Below are 14297 nucleotides of genomic sequence, written 5' to 3'. Positions count from 1 at the left end.
AAACCTCATAATCTCTATTTCGTACATTCATCGACGCTACTTTTGACAATTTCAAATTAAACGAAGAGAGAGAGAGAGAGAGAGAGAGAGAGAGAGAGAGAGAGAGAGAGAGAGAGAGAGAGTATTATTTTTTGTCCCGCTGATATTTCGGCGTTAATGTTCTTTGTCCTAACATAGTCAAATATTACTTTATTCTTCGACTATTAACTTCCTGACCTTGACGGCATATTGAACATCATGTGCACACTCTGCTGTTATTATCTCGATAACTATCCATTTTTGTTGTCGATGACTAATTTTTGCCTTCAGCAATGATCAATCTCAAAAATTAGGTCACTGTTTATTTTGATGTGTCGAAGGAAACACCCAGCTCCGTGGTGACCGAGGAATTTGGGAACAAGGTTCACGTATAGCGCCAAGCACTGACTGACGTGAAAATGGCGCACTCGACTGTGACTGGGAGACCGCTATGAAAAAAATGGTAGATTTCTAACGTTTATTCTCAACAGAAGCATCTGTAGCACCGTTTAGAACGGTGAGGCTGTATTGGTGTGTAAATTGGTGTCTTTTTTATCGGTTGGCGGTACAAAAATCGAAGGAAAAACTGATACGGAGTAGATCAGCTCATGGCGAAGGCGCACAGCAACGTGACTGTCGGGATCAGCGTCCTGTATATTTGTCTCGTTTTGACAGGGGCGAAATATATAGCACCTGCAAGCCATGGTCCAACGCAAACAGTAAAGACAGTAAATGGGACGGTTTCTACCAAAGGTGAGATTTTATCGTTGTTCTTTCCATGATTTTTGAAAGTATTATGACACATGTTTTGAAATAGTGTCAATCGGGTTTCTAAATATTCTTCATTAATTCCAACTTCACCGGGACAACAGACGCGCGCATGCGCTGGCAGCGTGCGTGTTATCTATGTAACCCGAACGGACGGTAATAGATAACCAGGCTTATCGCATCACGCAGTGGATATTTAACCTGGACTGCCCTCTCTTAAACTACATTTTATATTAATGTTAATACACACACAAAAATATATGCGTCTTTTTCTTATGTCGCCACTACCTTTCAATCCAAATTGATCCCAGACAAATTTGTGTCCTAAGCGACGGAAAGCTTCACAGAAGGGGTATTTTGAGGACAAGGAAATCAATTATGACAAAGTTGGGTAAACACCAATATCTTAAAACGATTGAATATTTGTTTACTGCTAAATCACTGAACTGAAAATAGGGATTCAGGATCTACTGACCGGACGATCGTATCGGGATTTTATTTTTGCGTGTTTAATATTTTCGTTTGTTTGGATGTTTTAGGTTAGGTTGGGTTGCGGTCCCTCCATCACGTGATTGGGTTAATCGGATATATGACGTCAGCTTAAGTCTTTAATGTTACCATTAGGACAGTTATTCAAAGTAGATGTGCCGTGTGAGTCATTTCGTAAATTTATCATTCCCCTCTCCCCCGCCAAAGAAAAAATCCAAAAGAGTGCATGATTTTGTGTATCTTTGAAAGCTGTGTGTGCTAACTGAACTCTTTGAAGTCTGGTGAGAGAAGCGCTGTAGGCCTAGAGTTAAAAAGTAACCCTTACAATGATCAACTGATTGTGGAAGTGACTCAATCGTACATTAGAATAACTCACCATATGAAATTCACCTGGTTTATTCCTATTGATTGAGGAAACATGCTTGCTTATTTCGAAAAAATATATATTTCCAGTCTTTATATAATCGGCTTTAATAGAATATCATGGTGTTGCGTGTATTTTCGCGGATCTAAAAACACCAGTGCGTGTAGTCTGCAGTTGCCAAAACAAGATCGATAAATTTTGGTGACGTACAACGACATTGTTCTACCTAGACAGGTCAAGGGTCACCATAAACAGTCGACGATTTTCATAGCAGTTGTTCCTGATTACATATCATATCATGTCATATCATCTGACTTCAAGCGATTCTTCGACATCGTCAGAATACACGGTTTTTAGCTTATTGAAAATTTTATTGGTATATTAAATTGTGACATATCACAATGGGTAATTGAAGTATTAGTGGGAGAGGACTATAAAGTTGGAACGAATCCGAACTTTGATATTTGGTGAAGCAAAGTTTTCGCTTATCGGTGTCATTCACCTGGTGACCCATGACCTATTGATGACCTAGCCTTTGATCACTGACCTGCTTTGGATGTTGATAGTGTTTTTATGAACATCACATTATCGCCATCTTTACCATTATGAGTTTTCATCTTCTTTTATTTATTCCAGCAGCGGGACCATTGTTTAGATTGTCTGGAAATTCGACGAGAACGTTAGCCTCGACAGGGCGCCCTCATACGTCAACCACTTCGCTGCCATGTCATAAGTTTTATCAGGATTTTAGCGGAGATTTGTACTCACCGAAATGGCCGAATCCTTACCCAACCAACATAAAATGCGAATATAGAATACTATCGCCGTTTTATCCGGTATCTTCACTTCTTACAGTGAGTAAAATTTATCAATTTTTTATACTATATTGGCAAAATGTTTTATTGCTTAAATGTGCACGGTTATGATGTCACGGGGAGGATATGTTATGCGCTCCTTCCATTGTCCTGTCATGTGTGGTATTTTGTCTCTCTATGCCATTTTATAGTTTCAAAAGCAAAACGACCCCATCCTTACAATATTTGAAGATGCAGTACCGAATTAATAGTCTTCATTGATGTTGCTTCCCGTTTTCTCACTGTGCTATTGTCTTCCCATTAACGACATTCTATGAGCGGTATTTTAGCCGTAGATCGTAAAAGTAGGCTAAAGGGTCCAAAATCCTGACCACATTTTCCGCGATAATCACACGTTCTTAACTTCCTTCCAGCTAAATTTTCGGTCATTCCACATGTCGGATTGTGATGAGGACTACATGGAAATTTACAACATGGAAGACGACGACGGCGCGATCTATGAAACGTTCGTCGGCCAGTACTGTCAGAGCAACAAGCCGCCATCAATAATCTCGTCGCATGGTGACGCTCTACTGGTCAGATTTGTGACGACAACCGGGAACGTCAATGGCTTGTACAACGGATTCCATGCAACGTTTTCCGTTCAAAAGAACGACATCGATGACTGGAGTAAGAGTTAACGGCGGTGGCGCCCTAAGGCGACTACTCGCTGTTCTTCATTTTCTTTCTAATAAAATTAATACAGTCGTGACGCCACCAGCCAGGTGGCGCCCCGACTCAGAAGAAAAAGATTTGGCCAAAAAAAAGTGTGCTGTTCAGATAACATGGTTTTCAAAAAAATAGGGTAGGTAGGTTGGCAGGAATTTTTTTTCCAAAATATTTTTATTTTTAAATATGCATTTTTCAGGAGTTCAGGGCGGTCAAACACTGGCCACAACATTAAATGTATCATACTCATAAAAGAGAAAAACATAAAAGACATCCTCGTTCAAGCAAAAATCAAATGCCAAGAAACGAACGCGTGATTTTACGGGTTTTTTTCTTCTTTTTTTACTTCCGTGTTTATGTAGCTCTAAAAAGTTTAGGGTCGGCAGGTAAAAAATAGGGTAGGTCGGGTTATGGGAACAGCACAATTTTTTTTTGTTCGGCCTTCGCTTTTGGACTCATCACTGTGAGTCCTGCGCGTACAGTAGGTATGTTCAACAAACTGCCTGCCATGCTATTCCCAGAGAAATAGCGTACACTCAGTCGCTTTTTACTTTCCCCTTAAAATTGTAATGTTGTTCAAGGGCGTCAGGATGACATAAAAACTTGAAAGAAAAATATGCAGTAAGTGTACAAATATGTGAGCAAAACAAATTCATTTGTGTACCTTCACTTACAGCCATCAACTACTGGTTGCTAACCTTTGTTATCATGGTAACCATAGCGATACTGGCAGCTTGCTACAAATCGATGAAGAATAGTCGTTTTAAACGTAGACGGCACAGCTCGTCTCCTAGCAGATCGTCCATTGGCGACACGCCTAGTATATCAGGCATGGATACAAGGTGAGACAGCATTAGCCGACATTTGTTCCATTACCGAGACAATGAGTTCTCGACGGAAGCATTATTTTGTAGAGTAAACTTTATCTTGACGCCTTATAATAAGAAAAATAGAAATTGTTCTATACTTGTCTTTGATATGACAAATTATTTCTTATCGGAAAGACGCTTCGCTTTGAGTCTGCAAATGAGATTAATTTGATAATGCGTAACATAGTAAGTCAGCAAACTTTTGATTTTTCAGGTATCTTGTATCCTACAACCCGTCAGATTTCACTTCCCCGGTTCGTTTTACGGGATTTTCGGGTCCACCACCCTACAGTACGCACATACCGTCTTCAGAAAACGACACGACGTCTTCACAGACTCCACGGGGCACTACCGAAGACGGGGGACTCGTGAATTTTGCGTACGACGCGATGGCGGACGCGGACGACGGTTCACTACCGCCCTCATACGAAGAAGCCACGAAACGACCCACTCCCGAGGAAAATGAGTCAAGTGCTTAAACTACACTTAGATATCCGTGCATAGGAGTCATGCATCACTTATCAAACTTTTTTACACCGATATGTCAGTTTGTTGCTTCTATGTATACTGTGCTTTGGCTCTGTTTTCTAAAGATAAATAATTCAAGCATATAGGTACCAACATAACGTAAAGGGATGGGCAATTAGATTTTGGGATAGGGTTGTCAAGATGGTATTATGCAATTTTTCATTTTTTTCCAAAAAGTTAAGCAATTGCAAATTTGTTCACAATTTTCAAAGCATGCATACTTTTTCCAAATTGACTCACTTTTATATCAGCCGGCCTGCAAGTTAATAGTTTTTTTTCAAATTCAACAAATCGGCATGGCTGCAAAAGAATTTTAGCAATTTTTTTGCGCTGTAGATTTTTGTTTCATTTTTGACCACGCACTCCAAGGATTTAATGGTAGATTTCTGACAGTGATTTGTATCAATGATACACGAGGGACAGACTGCTGCCAGAGTGGCTTTGACTCAGATGTGCCAAAAAGACTGCCGATTTGCATGATGCAGCTTTGAACGAAGAACGAGATTTTAAAATTTTCAAATGGATTCATCTCTCTCTGTCCCTCTCTTTATCTCTGACCCGGAATTTCTGTCTATCTGTATGTCTGTCTCTGTCTCTGTCTCTCTCTGTCTCTCTCTCTCTCTCTCTCTCTCTCTCTCTCTCTCTCTCTCTCTCTCTCTCTCTTCTCTCTCTCTCTCTCTCTCTCTCTCTCTCTCTCTCTCTCTCTCTCTCCTCTCTCTCTGATGAGATTTAACGTTAGTTTAATTTATTCTGTTTGTTTTCCAATTTCGTATTACAGTTAAGATTCATAAAATAAAACGAAACACTCAAAAACAATGACGTCGGTGACTTATCGTTCTTTATGTAATGAGTATCTCGATCTTGACATCGGGAGATAGCTATGCGTTATTGATCGAGTTTTTGAGGCAATGGAATTATTGACGCCGTTTTTGCAGTTCCAGTGCATTGCTAATGACGGTCAGGTGAAATTTGAAGAGAATGTGAGACTCTCATTGTTTGGAGTTCCTTTTTCGAAGTAAAGTATTGAGTTGATTTGTACCTTTGTGTACTCGCACGTGACATTGTAATTTATTTTGCGGTGTCCATATTGAATTTTAGATTTTTTTTGTCATGCAGAACAATGTGTACATTTTTTTTGCAGTTGGATGAAATCTCCGTAATATTGTAACTTGTTTGCGTTTTTATAGAGTTTGGCATCGTTTTAGCTGAGCATTCTGCCTGAAACATTGTCCAGTCAGTGATGACGTCACCAGTGGGTTTGACACTCAAAACATGGATTTGTTCAGTTGGACATGTTTCTTAAGGCATAGTCATTGCATGATTATGTGTAACATGTTAGATTCATATAATGATTCACATAATGCGGCGTTGATGCCGGCATTTAATTATCATTTTAGAAAAGGAGAGACGAGGTAACATGCATTTGAAGATGTTTTTTCTGATACGTTACAATGCAAATAAAACATTCCATATCGTTTGATCCGGTCAACTGCCACAGATTGCTTCATTTTGGGTTAGGCCGAACAAAAAAATTGTGCTGTTCCGATAACCCCACCTACCCTAATATTTACCTGCCGAAAAAAAAACGTAAAATCACGCGTTCGTTACTAGGCATTTGATTTTGCTGGAACGAGGATGTATTTTATGGGTTTTTTCCCTTTTATATTTATGATACATTTTTCTGGAAATGTTGTGGCCAGTGTTTGACCCTGAACCCCTGAAAAATGCATATTTAAAAATAAAAATATTTTAGGGGAAAAAATCCTGCCAACCTACCTACCCTATTTTTGAAAACCATGTTATCGGAACAGCACAATTTATTTATTTTTTGGCCTTAGCCGTGTCAGAACGAGAGAACACCGGCATGGATTCACTCTCTTGTTCGGATACAATGATCTTACATATGAAAGAGTTCGGTTATCCAAAATTTCGTCGACATTAATTAGATTTCTCTAGACTCAAATTTGCTATGCCACGGTCACCGACGCAGAATTAACAGAAACCGTGGTTCGCCTTATAGTGAAGTCATATATTCAAAGAAAAAGAGTAAGGGACATGCGTAACGGCCCACGCCCTGTTGATGTGTCTGTCCCAATATAGCTCGTCAACCGAAAGATAACTCTACTATCCCTGTCGACATATCCCTGTCGAATAATTACTAATCTGATTAACGAGAATAAATAGTAATAAATTGATTGCAAAGAAATGTAAAATCTTTTCTGCTACTTCATAACTCACATCCAGTGAAACCTTATGGTAGAATGCGCCTCGAAAGTGAAAGACTTAAACTTTTGCTCAACCTTTCCTCAATGAAACTGTAAACCATTCTCTTACCAAATCAACAATGAAAATTAAGGGGTCACCGTGAAAAGTTTGGAAAAAACGAATCAAATTACACAACATTTTGCGATATTGAAATTCAAAATGGCCGCCATTCCTGTGTTAACTCTACGAGGAAAAATAAAATTTTGGATTAAAAAATTTGGGATTTTCGAAAAACTAAGTCGGTGAAAGTTTTTCTTTCTCCAAGAGCTTTAAGAAAAGAGCCTCCACAAGTGGTAGATCAGAACAAAATTGTAGAAATTTGAGAGTCTGAATATCTGTCCCCGAGACGCGTTCTACCTTAAAGACCAGTTGCTCGTTCAAGACCATGTGGAAAGTGCAGTCCTAAAGGATGTCCAAAAATGGATGGCACTCGCGGTATTCATGTTAAGCAAATATATCCGATTGACTAGTAACATTACATAGAATGTGATACACAACAACTCTTAGGAGTCAGTTAAAAGTATTACACGACAGAGTGCGACGAATGGAAGATTGCCAAATTCAAACATTTGGTATTATATTTGTATTTTCTTCCCCAAAATATATAAATGACTGGATTACATTTATATTTTGAGCCAATTTAAGCATATATTCCTACATCAGTATGTATAATTCGTGTGTTTCGTTTTTTTGTTTGTTCGTTCGTTCGTATGTTTGTTTGTTTGTTTGTATGTTTGTTTGTTTTAAAGCCTCCTGGTGCATTGTTAAATTTTGTCCTAGTAATAGGAATAATAGTAATGGGAATGTAACACATATCAGGTGCCGCCAACTGGTGAATTTCATCAATTTCGCAAAATCATCACAAAACATGTTTTGAAGGCTGATATACTGATTTTACTTATTTTTGACCTTGACCTAAAATTTTGAGGGGAAAGTAGAGCTGTTCGTAACTGCCCTCCCACTGGGATACACGCAAAATGTGCCCTCCCACTGGATTTTAATGCCCACTGCCCTCCAGTATCTATGGTCTGCCCGTTCCCCACTCCCCACAACAATTCAAGCTCCCCTCTGCCCTCTCCCCACTACTGAAATTCCCCATTGCCAAGTAAATACCCTCAAGGCAACCCACATCAACTCAAAACCTTGCGAGCATTATGCAGTATACCTTGGAGCATTGCTCCCTTCTTTCTGTTTCAAGTTCTATCATTCACAGCTTTCCCTCCCTCTACGTATTTTCAGGTACCCATAATCAAAAATTTTCTCCCGCCCACTGAAAAAAATGAAATTTCTTCCCCGCCCACAGCAAATATCGATTTTTTCTCCCCGCTCGCTGATTCGTTTTGAAATTTGCCCGCCCGCTGAAAAACTGCGTACGAACATCTTTTTGCACAAACAGCTTAGTTGGCGGCACCATATGGTGTGTCCTGGTGGTCAGTTGCGCTGTTCTTGTTAGCCCACCCTATCAACGATGCACACAAACTTTGTTGTTACGCAACTCTAAGATCACGCGCTATCTCACGTCATCGAGGAGATTGCTACAAGGAGTTGCAAAGTCCCGAGTACCAGATGAAGGAGAAGGGCGTATATGATAATTTGGGCAATTCCAACCGTTTTAGAACTAAGTTGAACGCGTTTCTGACAGACGTTGGAGTTTTGCCGATGACTGACAGTAGACCTGTTGAGTGAAAGAAAGAGACCCTTCTCGAAAGGTGAGTGGCACAAATGTGAAATCTACAACCCAGAGAAACAAACAACGAAGCCTGCAAGAGTTAAGGATCCCGACAGTCGTTGAGTATTGGCTGGATGACGTCTCCGAGTCAACCACCCCAATCGGCGTTTGATCCTTGATTCGTTCATAGCGTATTGTAATATACACGTAATCGACCTACCCACCGAAGAGCTTCGTTGTTCATATTTCCAAGAGGACCACCCGAGTCGTCGATCGACCAGAGGTGACTCTTATGTGGAATTCAAACGATGCATAATCAGACCAATTAATGTCTGGTTTTTCACATATAATTCTTCACGAAGAAATGCACTGGGTCGTCAATAAACACAGAGAAACTTTTAATGACAAGCCTATGTCGTTAGGAAAGACTAGTTTGTGTCATTAAAAGAAAAAAACAAGGATACGAAGCACTATTATTAAGTGTAACGAATTTACTCAATCAAAGACACGTTATCACACACGCAGATCGGTGACGTTATCTCGTGAGGTCATGTGTACAGGTATCCTTGTGTAACAGTCGGAGTATGGCACCGGCTTGACCTGTCCAAAGTCAAGTTTTTATATCACCGTGATGTACAGGACCTGACTTTGTAGCGATGGCCAAAAGGTACGCCACTGGTGTCACCGGTCGTTCAATCGTTTGTTGCGTGCGGGTGCGTCACATATAACCGGATGCCCCGATGCACCTGGCCACAGGCGCTCGGACCGTTGAGTACATAGTAATCAACATATAACTGTGAACTCAAAAATCATGGTGCTGGTGACCTCGGCTTATAAATTTTAAATTTTTATGTTATCATTAGATAAATATGCATTGATAAGTTCCAGAATGCAAAACCATTACAATTTTTCCATTCCTAGCTACGTCATCGAAAACACTATGACAACGTTAAAGTTCAAGAAGACCTATGTGAACTAGTAACATTAGTGAAAATGTTTTGAGGTTCAGACTTGGACTATTAGGGACCGTGTATAATTAAAGCACTCACATGATGGATCAAATTCAGTGTCTTTGACCTCAAACCCCATCCCGCCCACCCGATCCTCTCCCGAAAATGAAAGCCATAAGACGAAATCTAGATTTAAACTTTCATCAAAGACGATCAACTCCTGAAAATGGTTGTCGGAAGATTTTGTTTTTGAACAACAAAATTATATAAGCAAAGACTAAGCAGTGATCGAGTATCAAGTAGAACACGTACACTGTTTCTAGGGTCAACTGTGGCATGCGGTTAGAGACAATGTGCGCGCGTTACATTTGAAATAAAAGCAATTGAGTTTCGTTTGTCCTGCGCTTGTTTTTATTATTCACTGTCCCTTAAACAAATTAAACTGTTGACAAAGCTCCCGTCGAATTGGAAACCTATCAAGCAGTGTATTACCTACAATTGGTGATTATTGTGGTTTTACTGATCATTTCAATTTTTGGTTTGATAGGCCACAGTATTCAGACGCTAACGCCAAAATGATACGGGCTGTTTCTTGAAGTCAGACCAGGCCAAGATTTGACTTTAATTTAGACTCATTTCGCAAAGGTATCTATGATTATGCCTGAGAAGTCTTAGCAACTGAGAAAGGATGCACCGTGGCTCTTGATTTGACTTGAGAAAGACGTTCGTTTGCATGCGCTGTACACCACTTAATGCAAACATTCTCTGATTTTCACGCAGAGTACATACCTTTACCAGGAGGCGTTCTTTGTCAACCGATTCAACAGTTATGTCCCGTCAAACGTGTCGACTCATACAACTTGTCTTGGTGTTATGGGTACTTGACTTCACACAAGCAAGGGATTTACCATCCAACAGTTTATATCGGAGGTACATCAATGATTTAAAACGTGTTCATGAATTCCGAGGGACAGGCAAAGACGCAAAACATGCAGGTTTGTCAAAATTAATTTCTACCCTAACAAATCTATCTATGTAATGGTATCTGTCTGTCTGTCTGTCTGTCTGTCGCACTGTCAGTTAGTTTCTATCTGTCTGTCTATCTGTTTCTCTATCTATCTATTTATCTATCTATCTATCTATCTATCTATCTATCTATCTATCTATCTATCTATCTATCTATCTATCTTTAACGCGATTGGAACTAATTCGGGATAATTGGATGATGAAGTAAGGGACTGATCAGTTTCTTCGGCCTGAGGTGGGGGGCGGTGGATTATTTTTTGTCCACGTCAAAAAGTGGCTGAACGCCCTATTCCAAATTTTGAAAACAGGGTGACCCCCCCCCTATTCCAAATTTGAAAACAGGGTAACCCCCTGCACGCGACAACTGTAATATGTAATAATATAATACTGTAATATATATATATATATATATATATATATATATATATATATATATATATATATATATATATATATATATATATATATTATATTTTACATACATTTATATTTTAACAGTCATTCTGTGTTTTAATGAAATTGTTGGCATGTCAGTTGTAAGATAGGAATTTAAAAAGTGTCAATCTGAAAGTTTGAATACAGTACATTTGAATGAGCTGTGAATATATTTCACACTTTCTATGCTTAACCAGATGTCCTGAACTGTTGTACAGAAATGGATGTCAATCATTAATATCAAACAGGAAAAAGCAGTAAATCAAAAACTTTGATGGGTGTTAAGACTTGCCAGCCATCCAATTAAATCTCCTGAGGAACCATAGAGAGGCATTTTAGTCCAAATCTGATGTGTGCAGAGTCTGAGATGACCTTTCTTGTAACATTGATATTTGTGCATGTTGCTTTCTCATACTGAATTCTCATACTAGTCATAGAGAGAACAGAAAAGTATCAGGAATTTGTCATGCTTTTCATATGAAATGCAGATTTCATAATAGTACACTTTCACGTAGCAAGCATCAAGATGTCTCTGGCATATATCTCTGATTTATTAAAGTATGGCGCCCGAAGGGCGCGGAGAAAAATATGAAACATCCTGATATCTCTGATATATATGTCTAATAATTAAAGTAATGCACATGAAGGGTGTGCTGAAAAATGTCTGATGTATTAAAGTAATGCGCTCGAAGAGCACGCTAAAAAATATTGAACATACATATATCTCTGATATATGTATGCCTGATATGTTAAAGTTGGGCGTACTGAAAAAATATGTCTGATTATTAAAGTTACACGATCGAAGGGCGCGCCGAAAAATGCAACTAGATGAAATTTGTGGCTGACACGATGCATTTTAGGCAATGATGAGCCTGTGTCGAAATTCAAAAACACACTGAACCCCCCCCCCCCTATTGGGCATTTCAAAAACATGGTGACCCCCCCTATCACCAAAGTAAAAAATAGGGTGACCCCCCCCGTGAATCCACCGCCCACCCCGGCCGAAGAAACTGACCAGTCCCTAATGTCGATTAAATCTTCAAATGTAACCTCATCTACTTTTCTTTTCAGTTACACACTTGTTTTATGGGTATTTTGTAATATCGCAACATTCAGCTATACGGCACCTAACACTTTTGAGAAATTTGAAAAATATGAAAATCCAATTATCCCAAATTAGTTCCAATCGTGTTCTTTCTATCTGTCTGTCTATCTGTTTCTCTGTCTCTCTGTCTCTCGTCTACCGCAGGTTTGTTTGTCTGTCCATTCGTCGCTCTTCTGTCAACCTTTCTACTTAAACGTACTCAACTTCCTGGCAGACAGCATAGGAAGATGTCAAATAGAATGTACATGCGCTAAACGCCAAATAAAAACATATTGTGTGTTTCCAGTAACATGATTCAATAAACTGCTGTGATATAATAGGTATTATATCATTCGTTTTTGACGTTCCAAGGCAGAATTTCAATATACTGTTATGATTATAATAGCAATAAATCACACCCAGCGATTGTATACCGCTCGATTTTGACCAGTTCACTCCATATATGCACTCGCTATCACTCGTGCATGTATGTCGTGAACTGGTCAAAATCTCGTGTTATACCGTCGCAGGTTGTGCTTTATTGCTTAAATATCGCTTGTAATGTTTCGTATCAGTGTCTGACGCAGCACAAATGACACGAATGCTGATACGACGCAAGGAACAGGCTATGTTGGGTAATAGCCGATTTATAATATACCCATGCCCAGTGTTTTCTCTGTATGTTCACTAGCCTAAAGTGGCAATTTCTGCCCCATTCATCAAAATTAGGGGGCAGACTTGTATAGGGGCCGAAACAACAGCAAATTCACAGGTCACTACACTATGCGCTTGGGTCACCATCATATGGGCGTATTTGCTTGTTGTTGTTTTGTGCGCGATTTTCGCGCTTTCAGTAACTTTTAAAGGGCAGAAAACGGCTCGAAATGCGCAATTTGCGCAATTCCGCAGTCGAGAGAAAACCCTGCATGCCCAGAATTTTACTACTACTTACGAAAAAACTTAAATTTTGAGGCTTTAATTTATTACAACTTGCGCATAAAAATCGAAATTTCTGTGTGAAGAGGTTTCTTTCATAAACTATACCATGGAGTCAACATCATGCGCGACATCGCTGCAAGTCCTCCATATCTCAATGAACCCCAAGAAGAAAGACACCGGGATGCAAAAATCGTTGTACAGGGGGTACTTTTTAAGGTGCAATATGCTCTTACAATTGTAACCGATCAAAAATTGTCCTCTGCTTTAAATCTCTCTTGATTTCGATCGCGCTCGATCGTCGCACGACACGGAAAGGGGCCGTCATTTTGTTTGTTTACACTGAGAGTTGCAATGTCAAAAGGTGGCGCGCGCGTGACATCGCTGTCACGCCACGCGCTCGCTACCTGTTCGGAGGTAGACCGTGCCGTGCGAACGGCAGAATATTTGCTAGAGCTTGTCTAAAAATACAAGAACTTTAACAGAAAAACCATGGGAAAACATTACAAGACTCAACATGTTATTTCCATATTTAGCAACCCGAAATATCCGATGTTCCTCAAAGCCCTTCAATGTTTTACGTCGGCGACATCGCTTCGCAGGCGGAGAGCGGCAGCCATTTTGTTTGTTTACGTTGTTTACCATCAAAGTGCAAATGTAGTTCGGGAACACTCCAAAACCAATGACGTTTATCGTGCATATCTCGACGTTTAATATGAAATATCACTGCTGATATTTTACTGTAAACGTCACTAGGATATCGATGAGGCGATATGGGCAATTACATATGGGCAATCATATCACAATCGCATTTTATCATATAGTTCCTATATGATAAAATGCGATATCACCAATCATAATATAGGTCTATACGTGGTATGACTGGTGCTCCCCAAAGTATGGCATTATTTTCTCCTTGTTTCACCTCACAGAGGAAAGCACTCGGGAAAAACCCTTGGGAATCTATGATGTTCCGACTGAACCAACGATTGGGGAATGTGGTGGGACGTACTTCGACGGGTTTGGCGAGTTTTACACTCCAGGTTGGCCTAACCCTTACTACACAAGCTCATTTTGTGTCTATAAAATCGGTGTGGAAGGTTCGTCCAATAGAAAAGTAAAGGTGAGACTGTAGTAATTATGTACTATTTTGATGTATTTACTAAATGGTAAATTAAATCTCTTTTATGCTGTTCGACCGTTCATGCGTCTGATTTCAACACACAAATCATAATATGCGAATAAAACTGCATCCACTTTTCGACATCTTAAATGAATGCATTCATTTTACGCAAAGCGTAATAATTGGCAGTGTTTAAGGTAGTTCGCGCCTCAAATGTGAAAGACTTAAACTTTTGCTCAAACTTTCCTTG

General features: G+C 39.5%; 1 protein-coding gene and 1 long non-coding RNA gene across 3 annotated transcripts; both read left to right on the top strand.

Moving 5' to 3' along the window:
* The first annotated feature begins 405 nt into the window (after positions 1–405).
* On the top strand, positions 406–6048 carry LOC139115718 (uncharacterized). Of its 2 annotated transcripts, none has more exons than XM_070678038.1 (5): positions 406–771; positions 2279–2493; positions 2868–3123; positions 3839–4004; positions 4246–6048. In XM_070678038.1, the coding sequence occupies exons 1-5, from the start codon at positions 627–629 to the stop codon at positions 4508–4510; spliced, it is 1047 nt and encodes a 348-aa protein (XP_070534139.1). In that variant the 5' UTR covers positions 406–626; the 3' UTR covers positions 4511–6048. The 2 variants fall into 2 exon arrangements, with proteins under 2 accessions (XP_070534139.1, XP_070534138.1); XM_070678037.1 differs by having other exon boundaries at positions 415–771; positions 2276–2493.
* Positions 6049–8391: 2343 nt separating this feature from the next.
* On the top strand, positions 8392–14041 carry LOC139115717 (uncharacterized). The gene is made up of 3 exons (XR_011548169.1): positions 8392–8533; positions 10224–10438; positions 13857–14041. It is a non-coding gene; the product is annotated as an uncharacterized lncRNA (long non-coding RNA).
* The last annotated feature ends 256 nt before the right edge of the window (positions 14042–14297 follow it).

Source organism: Ptychodera flava, chromosome 17, assembly GCF_041260155.1.
Source record: "Ptychodera flava strain L36383 chromosome 17, AS_Pfla_20210202, whole genome shotgun sequence".
NCBI classification, from domain to species: domain Eukaryota; kingdom Metazoa; phylum Hemichordata; class Enteropneusta; family Ptychoderidae; genus Ptychodera; species Ptychodera flava.
This window is presented reverse-complemented; position numbering and strand designations above follow the sequence as displayed.